Source organism: Carcharhinus amblyrhynchos, chromosome 4, assembly GCF_965287045.1.
Source record: "Carcharhinus amblyrhynchos chromosome 4, sCarAmb.v2.hapA, whole genome shotgun sequence".
Taxonomy (NCBI): domain Eukaryota; kingdom Metazoa; phylum Chordata; class Chondrichthyes; order Carcharhiniformes; family Carcharhinidae; genus Carcharhinus; species Carcharhinus amblyrhynchos.
This window is the reverse complement of record NC_137327.1, coordinates 90,270,361-90,287,961: the sequence shown is the minus strand read 5'-3', so window position 1 is coordinate 90,287,961 and position 17,601 is coordinate 90,270,361. Positions and strand designations below refer to the sequence as shown.

Here is a 17,601-nt window from a genome sequence, read left to right as displayed (position 1 = left end):
TGTTTTAATCTCTTTCCTGATGCAGGCATGAAGCCTTTCCCAGTGTGTGATAGTCCCTGTATCTCCGTTCTGATGCATTTACAATATTTCCCAGTATATATTTTACAATATAAATTTGCATTTCTCTACCACCTTTAAAATAGTAAAGGTCAAGGCACTTTTACCAAGTCAGAGTATACGCTGAGGAATCAAATGAGAAGAATTGAGGTAGGTGGCCAGAGGTACAGTCGAATCTTCACTCTTTGTAAATTGGGACAGAGATAATGAAGAATGCAGTTTCATAATGAAGTGCCAGAGAAGGCACTGAGGCCTGAAGGATTTGCCACCAGTGATAAGTACAATGTTGGGGTGGGGCAGGTCAGGGGATGCAGCAAATAAAAGGGCAAAGACTAAAGAGCAGACAGTTGATTTTAGAAGCAAGATAGAGGGAGGCTATGAAGGGATCTGGAAGATGATGAAAATATAGAATTAAGGAACTGGGAAACACTGTTGATTTTTAAAGATAAGACTGCACAGCAGTATTTTGGGTAGAACAGGAGATAGATGGCAGGGTTTTGCCTAATCTGGAGTTAATGTAGGATGAATCACGGAGGCAATGCACTGACAGGATCAGCCTGCATGAATATTTGAGGAGAGTGGGAATATGAAGAATGTGTTCAGTCTTAATAATGTTGGAGACAATTCTGGGTTATCCATAATAATGTTAGGTAAGTTATACAACAAAGTGTTGATCATGTGATCAAGGAGTCAATGGTATGGAGCAAAAGTTTAAAAGATTATTATCAATATGTATTCTGCTTACACATCTGCAAATAACAATACTCAATTTTAACATATTGACCAAGAATAGGAGTGAATGTAGGATGGAAACTTGTGCCCCTGCTAGAATAACTAAATGATGGTTTAAGTGAAACCCCCCTAAGAGTATATTTCCTACTCTGGGAGAAAGGAAGAGAATGAAGTGCAGGATGAACTGTATAGAATACAGCAGAGGGATCAAGAAGGACAGGAATAGCACGTCATGGTTGTAATCAGCAAAGATGTGACCACCATAGTCTTGAGATATAAATCAGACCAAAGGACTTTGAAATGGGAATGAAGAGAGATGTGTGCACTGAGCAGCATTTGATGTAGAGCAGTTGTTGGAGGAGAGGTCAGGATGATCTTTTCTGAGCAAGGGGGTGGTAATGGCAGCTTTCAAGCACAAGGATATAGTGCCTGAGGATGAGTGATATTGACTCTGTACCTGGTGCAGGTGCTGAGTGTTTCTCTGATTATTTCCAAATCTCTCCTTTCTGATGCAGTGTACATTCTCTCCTCCCCCTGGTCAAGACATTGGTTATCACCTGTGACACTACTGCAACAATACCCAAATAATTGGCCTAAGTATTACTGAAAATTAATACTTTAGTGAGTGGCCTTGCGATGCCAGATTTTCACTCTGCAAATGGTCAATTGGACAAAAAGAAAGACCGACTAGCTGGGACTCTGGCAGGGATCCTGAGAGTTAAATCCTTGCGCAGAGAAGGTAGGGTTGGTGGGAGAGTAGGGAAGGGCAAATGGAAGGGGGGGCAGTAAAGACCACTAGTGGCCCACAGTTTTTCTGGAGAGCTGCTCTCCTCCTCATTAAGGTAAATCGAAAAATGATTTACTTACCTTGTCATCAGTAGCCTCCACAGATCGCTTTAAGAACCACAGGTTAAGCCACTGTAGAACCTGAGACACTGCTAGGAGCTGATGCAATGTCAGTCCAGTTTTGACCAATTTCAGGGCAAGGTCCTTAAATAGACTTCAAGTCCTAATTAACATATTACCTGAGATAATGGGCCTGAATTTAACTCTGTAAATAAATGGGTTTTGAGTGAGTTAAAATTTCAACCAATATTTCTCAGGTAACTTTGTGTCACAGAATATAGTTCCATGAAAATAGACCCTTTATTTTCCTTGTGAGAAATAGGTGTATGTTTGGCAGTTTATTGATTGTATTTGCACCGAGAGACTTAGAGCTTGAGTATTTACCTCCATTCAGTAAGAAAACATACATCAATACACTGACCAATCTAGAAACACTTTGAGTCTCTCTCTCTCTGGAGATTTTGATTGTTCCCCAGTATGGGGTCCTCTCTGTGTCCAATGAGCTATTCTCTGGTATACGATTGGTCTTATTGGTTGGACTACTATAATAAACAAAATGTATGACATCAAGTGCATGAAAACAGTGTAAAATATTTCAAACTCTAATCAAAAGACACACACACACACATTGGCTGCATCTTGCGGTTTCCATTTGATTAACTGCAGTTTGATGACGAAGGTTGCTGCTTGCGTTGAGAATACATGCTTGCTGCTCCCCATGTGATACCAGGTTTCTACCTACCTCCTTTTCTACATATTTTCTTGTTGGGTTTTCTTGTGCATTCCTTCGATATTCTTTTTACTGTAAAATGAATAAAATACTGCAAAATAACATGAGGCTCCATCAGACACAGTAGGAGCATGCAATCATGACCGTCTCACTCCCCCTCCCCACCTACACACACACACACTTCACACACACACACGAGAGAGACCTGTTTGCAGAAATATTCAGTCTTCCCAGGGCACAGCTGGTCGATGCTGTTGGCGTTGCCAATGCAGTACCACTCCAATTTCAGAATGTGGAGAATATTAAACTGGGCATCATGACCCCCGCTCCACTGTACCTTCCTCCACCTCTTGGTGAGGCAGACCATACAATAACCTTTTAGGATTCAGGCAGAGACTGCCTCACATAAAAAAGGCCCATTTTTCAAATGATTCTACGACTGAAGAATAAATATTGCATGCCCCCTCAGAATTCTTATTAAGAGCCTTATTTGAAATGTGAACCTGTCTTTCCCTATTGTTAGATGCTCATGGTGCTGCTGTGCATTTTCAACATTTCTTGTTTTTATCTTAGATCGATTGTTCACAGGTTTTTCTTATCCCAGTCCTTGGGGAAAAACTATTGTGGTTTCTGTTCCTTAACAGATGCACATGTAAAGATTTACTCTGATCTGAAAGGATGCATTTACAATTTTACCCGTAATATCAAACAAAGAAAGTCTTCACAAATACCTTTATGATATTGTAACATGAAAACAGCAAGGTTCTTCTTCCTCCAGTCCTGGTTACATGTTGGAATATGCTGAGTTCCATCAGTTTGTCTGTCACGGATGGTGCATGGTATTGGTCTGTGTGGAATCCCAGTAGTAGTACAATCACCTAAACCATGTTATCTGCTGCTTATCCTACTGAGGACAGTGATGTCCAGGAATCCTAAACGTTTTATTAGAGTTTTATTTGCACTTCAGTCCCACACTCCTATTCTACAGGCAGCTGGTGTAGAGGGGGGTGGGGAAGGAGATGGACATTCTCATAAACCTGCTCCAAACTTTCCAAAAGCAAAAAACTCCTAAGCCAAGTGAGACACATTATTCAAGGCACGTAACCTCAAAATTCTGCCCTACAATCTGCCCAAGTACTTCAAAATATTAACATCCTGCGCACCAAATAAAATAGTGAGGTCACTTCCTTTAACACAGATTTCATCCATATCCATTCATACACTGTAACGTAAGGTTCTGCATTTTCTAATTCAGTACATTTTTTTATGACTCGGTCACCTGCCCTAAAATCTCCTTATGAGGCTCAATGTCATATTTTATTTTAGAATGTTTCTTGTGAGACACCTTTGGATATCATATTACATTAAATGCACCATATGAATACAAATTGTTGTTACTCTTCGAAAATATGAATTTGGATTCTTGCCAATTAACTTATCCTTTTCTACACCATGAACTACTAGACAGGTATCAGCCCAAGCTGATCAGAGTACAGATTAGAGTATTCTTTCATTTCTCTTGAAGTCTCCAATGACTTGCTGAGGTACAGCTCCTGGCCATCATCCAAAACCTGACCCATGGGACCATTCTATGCATCAACCTAGAGTTGACAGCTATTTTCACAAAAGGCACATCACAGCAACTTACTCTTGAATAGCAGCCAAGTCTATCCAGTGGCTACTGCTACTATCAATTGTACGAGTATTTTCCAGTGGGGATCACTACGTAATGACCAATAACAGGAACCTAGCAAATTTTCTGCCTTCCATGCTGGAGAAAACTAACTCCATGCCTGAATCTCTCTCATCAGGTTTTCACCCTGCTGTAGTATCAAATTATTCTTATTAATATTACAAATTACATCCTATGTGAAGGTGAAAAACTATCCCTCCATGAACCTCTTGACCTGTCTGCAACCTCTGACACAGTCGATCCCACCATCCTCCTCTCAATGATTGCCTAGCTAGGTAGGAATTCACTTACCTGGTTCCATTCCCATCTATCTAATTTTAGCCAGAAAATAGTTTATTTTCCAAATTTCTCACATTTATTCTTGGTACCTACAGCACCCCACCCCCCTACTCATCCCAGAATGTATCTACGGCCACTTTCAATTTGTAAATTTCTCATCAACATGATGCCCCTCATCTGAAACCTGCGTCATCTGAAAACATAACAATTTCCATGTTTCTGTGCTGTAAACATCTATGATTCTATGACTCGATGAGTTTTCTAATTACACCCAACTCACCACCACCTCAAAGGCAAGCTTTCATTTACCATCATTAACACTGCCTACTTCCACCTCCATAAGTTGCTCAACTCTTTCCCTGCTTCAGCTCTTCTGCTGCTGAAACCCTTCAAACTTTTGCTATGTTCAGGCTTGAATTTTCCATTGTACTCCTGGCCTGGCTGACACATTGGTTTATTTATTAATGTCACAAGTAGGCTATCTTCTGTAAATTTTACATCATCCAAAACTCTGCTGACATTTCCTAACTCATACCAAGTCTCATTCATTTACATTCCCACCACCCCACACCGTGCACACTTAGCTACACTGGCCCTCAATTCATCAATGTCTCAATTTTAAAATTCTCATCCTTGTTTTCCAGTTCCTCCTAGGCTTGGCTTCTCATCTCTGTAATCTCCTTCAGCCCTATAACACTCCAAGATTTTGGCACCCTTATTTTAATAGCTCTATCATTGAATGCCAACCCTTCAGCTAAGATTCTGGCCCAAGTTTAATCCCCCTCGCCCAGAACGTTGGTGGGGTTTGGGGCCAGAGTGTGCCCACCTTAGTGACTGCACCATGCAACTTAGCAACATTTTATTTTCACTGACTTTAAAGTTTGGCAAGAGTCTTGGTTAAGCACCCACCTAAAACATCATTAGGCCCCTGGAACGTACTAACCAGGAACTTAGGGTCTGTTTCGGAACACAATGCTACATTTAGCATATCAGCAAGGACCGGTGAGCTTTAAATTTCTTAACAATTACTTTCATGAGCACCTCTCCTGGCTCTACAGAATACGGTGAACTGCAACCAGACTGCATTCACCCGTCTCCTGTTCTCCTCCCCTCCCAGGATCTACTTGATCTGGCCAATTTCAAGGTGACCCTGACAAGCAAGCTACATTAGGATGCTGTTTTCCAGCAAATCTCATGACTTTGTTTTTGGGTACATCTTGCAAGCACTATGCCCACTTTTCATTGGTTTTCAATATGAGACCAAATTCTCAGCCTGTAGTTTATGAAATAAACAATGCTTCCAATGGTACCTGATTGATTACCTCACCGCATTAACTTGAGTATCAATCTAGCCCAATTACTGCCTTGGATATGAAGTGAATCCTGCTGGGGACATTTTGACTCCCAGTCAAAAAACATGCACAGTACAAATTTAAACATTAATTGGTAAACTAACTTAATTAATTGGCAAACTAACTCAGAGACCGCTGGACGATGGTGGGACCAGAAGATCCAGCTGCAGAAGGCATTGGCCAGCAGCTGGATCTTCTGGTCCCGCCACTGTCAATGAGGTTTCCTGATGAATGCATTCCATGCTGCCATGAAACCCACGATGGGTGCACTGTCGTTGGGACCGGAAGATCCCGCCAACGTGAACAGCCAGAAAATTCCTTAAACACAAACTGTATGAGAAATAAAAATGTCACACAGGTGCATTGGAAGTGTTCTGAGTCTAGAGTTAAGATGGACCTGGAGGGTGTATGATAGCAGTTCTGAATTGCACTTAAAACTTAGTACACTTTTTTTCCCCAGTGCCAATGTCACTCATTTTCTGAGTCAAGGTGTTAACAAGATAAATCAAACTTAGTATATTGTGAAGCTCTGCATAAAAAGTGACTAGCCCAAATCCCTCCCTACACATTGATGCTCACAATCACATTTCAGGGATTTGTCCCGGACCATAGTGAGACCTACGAAAGTAGCTCCAGGACATGAGGCCTCAGGGAAATGTGTTTAAATCCAACATTTTTAACAGCATTTGATCAAAATATAAACAAGATCAAACCAGATATTGCTAGATTATATTGTACAATATGACAAATTGACACTGGCTTTAGGATGATTTGCATTGGTTTGTGAGTTATTCACATCAATTTATAAATAGCTGATCCCGACTCCTGGTTAATCTACATTGATTGATGGATAATCTTTACTGAGTCTTGGGAAATTGATTCGGGGTCTTAGTGAATGAACAATATGCCCTCCTCACATTATAAGCCCAAAGAAGTGAATTAAAATTTCCATAAATACCAAATAACAGTCTAATCCTCTGGATTTCAGAGTGATCTTGCATCAGACATTCAGTCACAACCCAAACATGTCCTGAGAGAATATTTCTGCAATCACCCTTTGCAAACCTTCCAACCCACTTGTCCCCTCACACATTGCAGTGTGAACCCCAAACACTGAGAATTAACCCTGTGGTCAATGCACCTGGCTTCAGATTATTTGCAGTGATGATTAGCTTTTGGTTGTCAAACTGTGCCAAAGAAACAAAAGAGGAACCATAACAGTGCCATTGACAGTAAGAGATGAAAAGATCAAGGCAAGGAGAAGCCACAACATGAGCCACATGACAACTGCATGCAGGAGGGGATGGACCAGCAGATGGGAAATAGGGAACCACCTCATGCTTAAAGAGCAACATACAGACAAACAATAACAAAGAACCAGACAAAAGAAGCATTGATTTGTCCCCCACTGACTCACCATCCTCTGTGGGGACATAGATGTTTAGATACAAACAGTCTTCATTTTGATCCTGGATGTATGTTGCAACTATATCCAAGTTGGCCGTGAACCAGATCGGTAACATGATTTCCGGTACCATACCGTGAATGTTTTGTGGGCAGACAGGGGCGAAATGAGTAACATTACGTATTCCAGACCAGGAGGGTGGGGGTTCTGGTGGCTGGAACCTTTTCTCTCCAGTGGGAGCACTGGCATATGGAACTCCCAGGTACTGATTCACTGGTCCAAGTATGTCACTTGGCAAGGGAATTCGGATCCCCCGTAGTTTTCCATAATGTGTATTCACAGTTGGGTAGTTGATCTGACCCTCCAGCACTATGACCCTGACAGCAAAACTAAATATCCAGAGAGCAGTACTGCAGTCTACATTTAAGAAAATGGCGGCTATGCGTCGCAAAAAGGATATAGGACAACTCCATCTTGTATAAAGAAACATTGTACACGATGACATTACCAGAGTCTCACCAAAATAAACTCCAAAAACCCTGGGTGACAATCAATAATTGCAATAAATCCAAAGGTCACGTAGAGGGATGTTCTTATCTTGTTACACTATTTCTCTGTCAATACATTTGTCAATCCATTGGAGAGATGCAAAGCCAAGTAATCATCCTGCAGCTGTGTTCTTGTCCATTAGTTTCAGATCTGGAAGGTGCACATCTTGTCAGCCAGATAAATGTCTATTCTTCGTTTGCATTTCTCTTTCAAAGACCGATCCTGTGACAAGTAAAGAGAAACAAATTTAACTCATGCATCTGTATATGAAACCCTATCTGTAAGGGATACAAAAGGATTTTTAAAAACATAGCAAATGAGTAAACACAGATTGACTGTTGTTAAATCCTTAGCCATCCACATGTTGTTTGACTCATTAGGAGGATCATAGTTTTTGACACTGACATTCCTGGTTAGTAGATGATATATTTTTGCCACATTTAGAACAAATTCCAGTCTGAGGCAAGACCAATGTCTTCCATAGCCCACAGTCCTTTTATTATAAGGGTCCATATAAGAGAAGTTTGTAACGTCTCACAAGAATTCTTGCCTTTACTCTCATGAGATAATTTGGGAGAACTCATAGCATTTAACATGCGGAATGAATTTCAAATCTTAACTAGAACAAGGTCATCAGTCCGGATGAGTGTTAATTCCCCTCTCGAGCAGTGAGCAGTTTATGGCAGAAACCATAACTTTAAAAGTTGCTTGGTCCATTTGAATCCTGGCAGCATGATACCTACTCTGACTCAAATGTGCAAGTTAAGAACATAAGAACATGGAGCAGGAGTAGGCATTTGGTCCCCCCTTGAGCCTACTCCACCATTTAATAAGATCATGGCTGATCTTTTTGAGGACTCAGCTCCACTTACCCGCCCGCTCACCTTAATTCCTTTACTGTTCAAAAATTTATCGATCCTTGCCTTAAAAACATTCAATGAGGTAGTCTCAACTGCTTCACTGGACAGGGAATTCCATGGATTCACAATCATTTGTATGAAGAAGTTCCTCCTCAACTCAGTCCTAAATCTGCTTCCCCTTGTTTTGAGGCTATGCCCCTTTGTCCTAGTTTCACTCACCAGTGGAAACAACTTTCCTGCTTCTATCTTATCTATTCCCTTCATAATCTTATATGTTTCTATAAGATGTCCCTTCATTCTTCTGAATTTCAATGAGTATAGCCCCAGTCTACTCAGTCTCTCCTCATAAGCCAACCCTCTCAACCCCAGAGTCAACCTAATGAATCTCCTCTGGACCCCCTCTAGTGCCAGTATATCCTTTCTCAAGTAAGGAGATCAAAACTGTACACAGTACTCCAGGTATGGCCTCACCAGCAGCAGCATAACCTCGCTGTTTTTAAACTCCACCCCTCTAGCAATAAAGGACAAAATTCCATTTGCCTTCTTAATTACCTGCTGCACCTGCAAACCAACTCCTTGAGATTCCTGCACAAAGACACCTAGGTCCTTCTGCACAGCAGCATGCTGTAATTTTTTACCATTTAAATAATAGTCCATTTGGCTGTTATTGCTACCAAAATGGATAACCTCACATTTACCAACATTATACTCCATCTGCCAGATCCTTTCCCACTCTTTAGACTCTCTTTATCCCTTTGCAGACTTTCAGCATCCTCTGCAAATTTTGCTCTGCCACTCATCTTAGTGTCATCTGCAAAATTTTACACATTACATTTGGTCTCTAACTCCAAATCATCTATGTAATCGTAAAACATTGCGGTCCCAACACTGATCCCTGAGGCACACCACTCGTAACTGATCGCCATCCAGAGAAACACCCATTAGTTAACCAATCCTCTATCCATGCTAATATGTTACCCTTAACACCGTGCACCTTTATCTTATGTAGCAACCTTTGGTGCAGCACCTTGTCAAATGCCTTCTGGAAATCTAGGTACACCACATCCACAGGTTCCCCATTGTCCACTGCACATGTAATGTTCTCAAAGAATTCCACTAAATTAGTCAAATATGATCTTCCCTTCATGAATCCATGCTGTGTCTTACCAATAGGAAATTTACATCCAGATGTCTTGCTATTTCTTCTTTGATGATAGATTCAAACATTTTCCCTACTACAGAAGTTAAGCTAACCGGCCTATAGTTACTTGCCTTTGTCTACCTCCTTTTTTAAACAGTGGCGTCATATTTGCTGTTTTCCAATCTGTAGGAACAACCCCAGAATCAGCGAATTTTGGTAAATTACCACTGGTGCATTTGCTATTTCTCCTGCCATCTCTTTTAGTACCCTGGGATGCATTCCATCAGGATCAGGAGTCTTGTCTACTTTTAGTCCTATTAACTTGCCCAACACTACCTCTTTCATGATAATGACAGTTTCTAGGTTCTCCCTGCCATAGCCTTCCTGTCATTAATTTTTGGCATGTTATTTGTGTCTTCCACTGTGAAGACCGACACAAAATACTTATTCAATGCCTCAGCCATTTTTTCATTTCCAGTTATTACATCCCCCTTCTCATCCTCTAAAGGACCAATATTTACTTTAGCCACTCTTTTTCGTTTTATATATTTGTAGAAACTTTTGCTATCTGTTTTTATATCTTGAGCTAGTTTATTTGCATAATCCATCTTACCTTTCTTTATAGCTTTTTTCATAGCTTTCTGCTGACCTTTAAAGATTTCCCAATTGGCTAGGTTCCCATTAATCTTTGCCACTTTGTATGCATTTTCTTTCAATTTGATACCTCCTTTATCTCCTAAGATATCTATGGCTGATTATCTATTTTACTACAGTCTTTCCTTATCACTGGTGCATACTTTTGCACTGTGAAAGATCACTTTGAAAGTCCTCCACTGTTCCTCAATTGTCCCACCATAAAATTTTTGCTCCCAGTCTACCTTAGCCAATTCCTCCCTCATCCCCTTGTAGTCTCTTTTGTTTAAGCACAAGACACTGGTATTGGACCAGTTGAGCCAGGCTGACCCGGATATTTAAGTGAAGCCCATGCCCAGGATCTGGGATGGGCTGTTGAGACTGGGGAACATTTATGCCAATGTAGTAGGCACCTGCAACTTCAGGGCCACAGTATTTAAACTAATTTATAATTAGAATGTAAGATTAATGAAGATGTTTCTAAAATTTGATATCACATGATGAGGCTAATATTATAATGCAATTATTTTCAGCTCAAATGTCAAAATTATGCTGGAATTTGTAGCAGAAACATCAATATAGATTTTCTGATTATGGATGCAGTTTGCATCTGAATGATTAAAGATAAGTTTGCTCCCCCTTTCGTAGAAATGTGACTTTTTTGACCCAACTTTTCAAGGTCAACATATTACCAACATTATGCAAAGCAACAGATGCAGATTTAACATGTGGTGGAAGCAGAAAATTATATATCATTGAAATTTAAAGGACAGAGCTAATGAATGGTTGCAAACATGTCTTCCTGCTGCATCACTGCATGCATTATGGAATGCCTACTGGTAGATGGAGTCAAACTTCAAGCTGTAAATGACCATACTATCACCTTATACTGCATAGTGCTTTCTGCTACCTCTGCAACAGGTAGCACTAATCTGCATGTGGGTCTTCAAAGACCTGAAAAGCACAGAGATAGTTCCCAAAGATATACCAGGATTTCTATGAGCAATGATGAAACTGTCAATCAGGATACTTTGGCCATTAATTACTCTGGGCATGGATTTTTCTATGCAATGCCAGTAAAAATATGACAAGTAATTGGACTATTTCAGAGGAACATCAACAATTCAATTAGTTAACATTGACCTAACTTAACCACACCATTGTGTCTGTTGTCCCTGCTTCCCTTGGGTATGAGAGCCTCTGCTCCCTAATGCCTGCCAAAGTGATCCACTCTCATGCTGACATTGCCATCATTGACACCCTCCCCCGACAAAAAGCAGCACATTAGAAGCTCAAGAGACAGCGCCTCATCCTTTGATTAGTGCTTTTCAATCCTCCAGACTCAACATCAAATTCATTGCTTTCAGAAAACAATCGCTGCTCTTATTTTTTTGGAGGGTAGATGGGTGGTAATAATTCTGCTGTTCACTCAATCACTGCTGCTTTCCACCCTGTTACAAAACTTTCTTTTTGTCCTTTCCTCTCCCTTCTTGAACTCTGAAATGCGTGTTCTTGCTTAATGCCTGTCAAATCTGCAACATCTTTCAGTTCTAAACAAAAGCTGTCGATCTGAAAAATTAGCTTATTTTTTTCTTCTCTCTACAGCTGCTTCAATGCCTACTGGTATTTCCAGCACTTTCTGTTTGTATGTTCATTTCCAATTGAAGATACAAGAGTATGAGTGTCAATGTCTTTTTAATTACATTGTTAAAGTCTACTGACAATCACTGTTAAATGACAATTACATTGCACAGGTTTAATGGCAATTACATTGTTAAAGCACTTACATTGTTAAACAAGAATGGTCATTGGTACAGCTGTAAATGAGAACACAGCTGATGAGAAGAGGGATGTGGAAGGAGGTGGACCTCCTCATGAATCGATACCTGGTCCAGGCTAAACTTGCCATAAACAGATCCAGGCAATAGAAGACTGAAGTGACCATCCAGCATGACTGTCTGCCCCACTTCCTTAAATATATTTGCAACTGAGTGTCCCTGGAGAGAGAGCATGCAGTGTCTGTTGGCACCATTAAAGTCTTCCATGCTTGCTGGGTGGACTGGGTTGTTTTACTAACTCTTCAATAACATTTTGATTTGAAGTTTTCTTTGCCATTTGTTTTTGCTTTATGCAGTATCCCTTGAAGGAGCTGCTCTTTTTAGTTATCTCTTAGTTTGTTTAATTGGTTCAACCCAAAATAATATGAATGGGAACATGTTTAATTTGGTTCTAATTAGTTTGTTTAGCTCAACAATATAAACAGGGATAGTGCCTCTATGATTTGATCTTTTGTTAATTTATCTACTTTTCTTATTTGTTTAATCAAAAGAGCATAAATGGGGACAGCTGGAACACTGAGGTAAAGAAGAGCTAACAGAGTTTGTGATTTTGCTGCCTTGAAAATAAATCAAATTTAAGGAGGCCTATGAGATATATTCAGTCAGCTTTTGAGAGTTGTAAGAAAACAAATGGTCATGGAGGGCTTTGATGTTTGAAAAACTTGAACCTTGAAATCTCAGAGTCTGTATTGGCTTTCAAATGGGTTGATTTTGCACACATACTCCTCATCAACAGATTTCATGGCAAAGCCTCTCCGTAAAACCAAATGTTTTTTTAGAGCAGCAGCCTTTTTGGAAAATAGTAATTTCCAGCTACTTTGTTATAAATACAGACAACTCTGCAGCAAAACAAAGGGTGGAGGATTCCATGGTGAACAAACTTCTGAGATGGACAAAATATTAAACAGATTCCAGTACAAAACGATATTGATTAGGGTTATTGATAAGGCAGCCTGAAGATGATTTGAGAGCTGAGATCAAACATCAGGTCTGGCACAGTGACTATAGGCATTTAACCCTGCATGAGGAATAGCTAATTGGTGCTATTGATGTTTTGAAATATTACACAAGAATTGCCTGCAAAAAAAATTGCTTTTGAAATAATTTCAAGAGTAAAAATGATGATGGTGTCTGCCATGAGGAATGATGTTGGTCACTGGAAGCTTGAATACTTTGATGGCTGATCCATTCAACTGCCCAGTTTTAGAAAGCATTTTCACTTTTACAGTGTGTAGGGTGGATTGAGTTAACCTCTACCTGAAATTTCTCATTGAGACAGAACAGTGAGAGTAAGGAGCATGGAAGGGAGATTGGTGAGGTTAAGAGGTGTGGAAGCTCTACTTGCTTCCGGTTTGGGGATGATAACATGCTGAAATCTCCCAAAAAAGTAGTTATCCCTTGCAAAGTAGTTGGGATCAGTGTCTTTGTCCAATACTGATGTGGTCTCTAATGAGATATCTCTATTGGAAATCAGATCTTTGATTTTTTAAAAAATGCACAGATGAAGCTAGACATGGAGAATTAGAGTGATTGTATGTGAGAAAACTGTGGATCTACATTTTACTTGGTCAGACCATTACTGCCTGCCGATAAGGAAGGCAGATATTTTGCATCAGAGTTCAAGCAGTCTAGCTAACTTCTGGGGATAAATGCTTGGTGGACAAAAAAAATCTGGAAGTTTAATAGACAATTTGCACATTCAGTATCACAAAAACTGGAAGTGCCACTGTGGGATGCTGAAGCGGTTGATTTAAAAAAATAACAACCTTGTTGGGTAACTCATAGCTCAATATGACATTTGTTATTAATCAAAGGACACTACAATGTCCTGTCGTGAGTCTGCCACTGGCCAGGGAATTTAATGATGTAGTGGCTATCGCCTCACAACTTTGGGACAAGGATCATGATTTCATTTTGCGACATACTGTAGATCTAACAACCAAATTTAGCCTAGTTACAGTAATATATAGTAAGGATGAATAGACCATTGTCAATAATGTAATGAAGAAATGGAGGCAGGGGGATGCGCATTCGATTAGGAACACCAATGAAATTCTGGACCGATTATGTAAGGGAATTTGTGAAATGAGGAATTTTGCCATGTCAGAATTTGAATATCATAGCTATAACTATCTACCTCTTTATATAAAAACCCAGCACGTATATGTGCCTACATACAAATAGGGTCTCTGCAGCGATGGGCTTTGGAGGTTAGCTTTCTAAAATAAAGGATAAATTTGCAGGGTTTTGACACCATCAATCTGGAGCTTTTTCGCGTGAAGATGGCCCCAGCAGATGTCCAAAAAAGTTATAGCATGGAGAAGTATATAGCCAAACCAATCTCTCTTATCTTGGTCTCTTTGGTTTCCAAAGACAGACTTCGTTCCACTGAGCTGAAGATTTTTAGCTGAATACTGCCAACCATTTTATTTCAGTTAAGGCCAGGAGTTCAATTCAGCCCTAAATTAATTCAAAGACACAAATATAAAACTTAGAAGCTCATTCTTGCCATTTTCTTTCCAATAAATCATGAGCATATGTTGGAAGTTACGAGGAGCAGGTTACAGCAGCTAGAGGGATAACTAAATAGGAACAAAGTAACTAAAGCACAACTACCCAGAGTAGGAATGAGAGTAATATTTTTGCCAGTAGACATCAATGTGTGGAGGCATTCCACCATAATAGGGAGAGCGAGATAAGCCAATGGTGAATCCAAACATTGGCTGGATAAGCAGGATAAAGGATAAGAGGCAAGACCCATGTAATGGTAAAATGAAGTGAAGAAATGGAAGGCCAGGAAATGTAATGCGAGTACTGAAAGTGGTCACGACCCAAAGAAAAGATCACAGACATACGAAAGGGGCTGTGATTGCATGTGAAAGAGATCATGCAGCAGGAGAACAGAAAGAGAGACAAGGGCAAGTAAAGGTCAAAGTTTGACAAGAACAAGAACCACAGGACAAGTTAGGAATACCACTTGGAGTAGGAGCCCTTGTGATCAGAAGGTTTTACTTAGAATAACTTAGAATCCCTCCAGTACAGAAAGAGGCCATTGGGCCCATTGAGTCTGCGCCAATCATAATCACTCCCAGGCCCTAACCCCATATCCCTACATGTTTACTCACTAATTCCTCTAACATATGCATTTCTGGACACTAAGGGCAATTTTTTTAGCATGGCCAATCAATCTAGCCTGCACATCTTTGGACTTCACACAGACAGTGACCCAAGCCTGTAATCAAACCCAGGTTCCTGGAGCTGTGAAGCAGCAGTGCTAACCATTGTGCTACAGTGCCACCCAAGTGGTAGTACTTGCTGACAAACTGGAAGGCAAATTTATAAGGGATGCCAGATAAAAAGCGTTGGAAAGCATTTGGTGACATGCGGATATGTGCAGAAAAGGTGCTTCATAAAAGCATGTAAAAGGCTAAACTAAACTAATAGCTCAGGGTTTTGAAGAAAGACTTGATAAAGGTGTCAGGGTGCACTCCCCTACTGCAAGAAAAGTGAGTTTGAAGACTTTCTTAGCCCCGTTAGCAGCATATTCCTCAGAGTGTGAAGTGATTGATACGAAAGCTGCATTTTATTGCAGGGTGAGAAATTTCAAAGGGAACTGTTATGAAACCGCCAAAAAAATTGCTGGGCATTTAGAAAGGAAGCTGTGGGAATTGAACAAGTGTAATTATGGGTTGCTCAACGTGTGAAGGGTACGGTATTTCAGGGTGGGGTCAGTGCTGTTGAAAACAGGCTGATCCTAACTAAAGGCAGACTCTGCAATGTTCTTTTGGTATCACAGGAAGAAAATAGCAGGCAGCTTTATCATCCATGTTAATGATTTTTGGTGGGGGGGGGGTGCTCTGTAGAATTTGAGCAGTGGATCATCAAAAAAAAGAGGAATCCAAGGTTAGAAATCAGGTTGCAGGGGTATTTAAATATAGAGGATTTGACATTAAGCAGAATAAGTCAGGTGTGACCTTGAATCTATGATAATATCTAGAAATTTTAAGTGCATCCCTATAAATCAAACCAAATCCTCACAAAAAGAGGATCCTGCATCCAAAGAAGAAACAGGCCAATTAAACCATTTAATTGGATGGTTGACCACTCAGGCTAGACCTGATACTAGATATGAGGCATTGGAAGTGAGTACCATGATGAAATAAGCTACGGCTGAAGAAGTTCTGAGAGCAAATAAGACATTACAGAAATTAAATTCAGAGCCATGCACATTTAACTTTCCAACCTTGGGTTGATGAAGAAAATATGAGGTTGGTCATTTTCAGTGATGCTTCGCATACCAGCCTACCAGTTGGATATTCTAGTAGAGCAGGGTTTATCATATTCATGGTGGGAAGGAATAATAAATTTTGCCCATTGGATTGGGTAGAGGAGAAAATAAAAAGGGTAGTGAAAAGCACCTTAGCTGCTGAAACACTATGGGGTGGGGGGGGTGGGGTGCACTGTTCCCACTGGAGAGCTGACAGCATAGTGCTGAGGTGGACTACTGCGCAGGTTCTGATCTGTCAGAGTGGTGATCAGTGCATGTGCAATAGCCCTTCACTGCCAGCCTCCCAATGGCTGATCAGTCACGTGACCTCATATCAGTGCCTTTCTGACCCCTCCTCATACCCCTGATCACTGGCTTCTCTGGGCATGCACCGATGCCCATCCCCAGCAGCCCTGTTCATCCCGTTCCCTTCACTCACTCTCCCAGCAATCCTCTGGCAGAGTGGCAGCAGGATCCCCCCCTCACCTCCACCAATTGCCCCACCTCCTTGTCCCTGCCCAATGTCCAAAGAATCAGTTCCCAAGCAACAGAAATGGGTGTATACTGACGGATATACTGTACAAGGGGCAACCCGAGAAAGGTTGGTCTATAGAAAGCTATGTTGATAATTGGTTTCTATGGTACAATGTTCATTCAATTAAAGGTGTTACTGAAACAAGGTTAAGAATAGATCTTGCTAGCATAAAATAAACATTAGAGAGAGAAGTGGGATTTCTAAGTTGCGATGGGTCAAGATATGTTGCAAGTCATCAATTATTGGACTGTGTTACCAAAAAAAAATGACTGTTCAAATAAATTACGTTATGATGACATGAAAATCAGATATTTTCTTTTGCTTTGTAATTATTTATCTAAGGTCAGTAATTATTTATCTAAGGTCAGTAATTATTTATCTAAGGTCAAATGTTTACATAAAGGGAAAGTGTGGGATCTGTTAGTGGATTGTTACGATATAGTTTAAAACATAGAAGATGGAAAATATTTGATTTTGTTTCCTTTTGCATTTGAAAAAAATTGTTTTTAGTTCTGATTTTAAAATAAAGGGGAGATTTTGTCAATATCTCATTAATTACATTTTCAAGCTCCTATGATCCAGTCAATTTGTTAAATGGCAATTACATTGTAAAATTTTCATGACAATGTTATTGTTAAATGGTGATGGATATTGGTAAACATATAAATGGGGATAGCTGGCACA

The 17,601-nt window shown here is 40.2% G+C and overlaps 1 protein-coding gene across 2 annotated transcripts in view; it reads right to left on the bottom strand.

Moving 5' to 3' along the window:
* nlgn3a (neuroligin 3a) overlaps positions 1-17,601 on the bottom strand; it is a 274,546-nt gene that overhangs the window by 183,033 nt on the left and 73,912 nt on the right. The window contains exons 2-3 of one of the 2 annotated variants that reach the window (XM_080187521.1): positions 7,107-7,865; positions 2,378-2,437 (exon numbers count right to left, since the gene is read on the bottom strand). In XM_080187521.1, the coding sequence (XP_080043647.1) occupies positions 2,378-2,437; positions 7,107-7,599 (553 nt within the window). In that variant the 5' untranslated portion in view covers positions 7,600-7,865. The remainder of the gene's footprint in view (positions 1-2,377; positions 2,438-7,106; positions 7,866-17,601) is intronic. The other variant, XM_080187522.1, reaches the window with a different exon arrangement.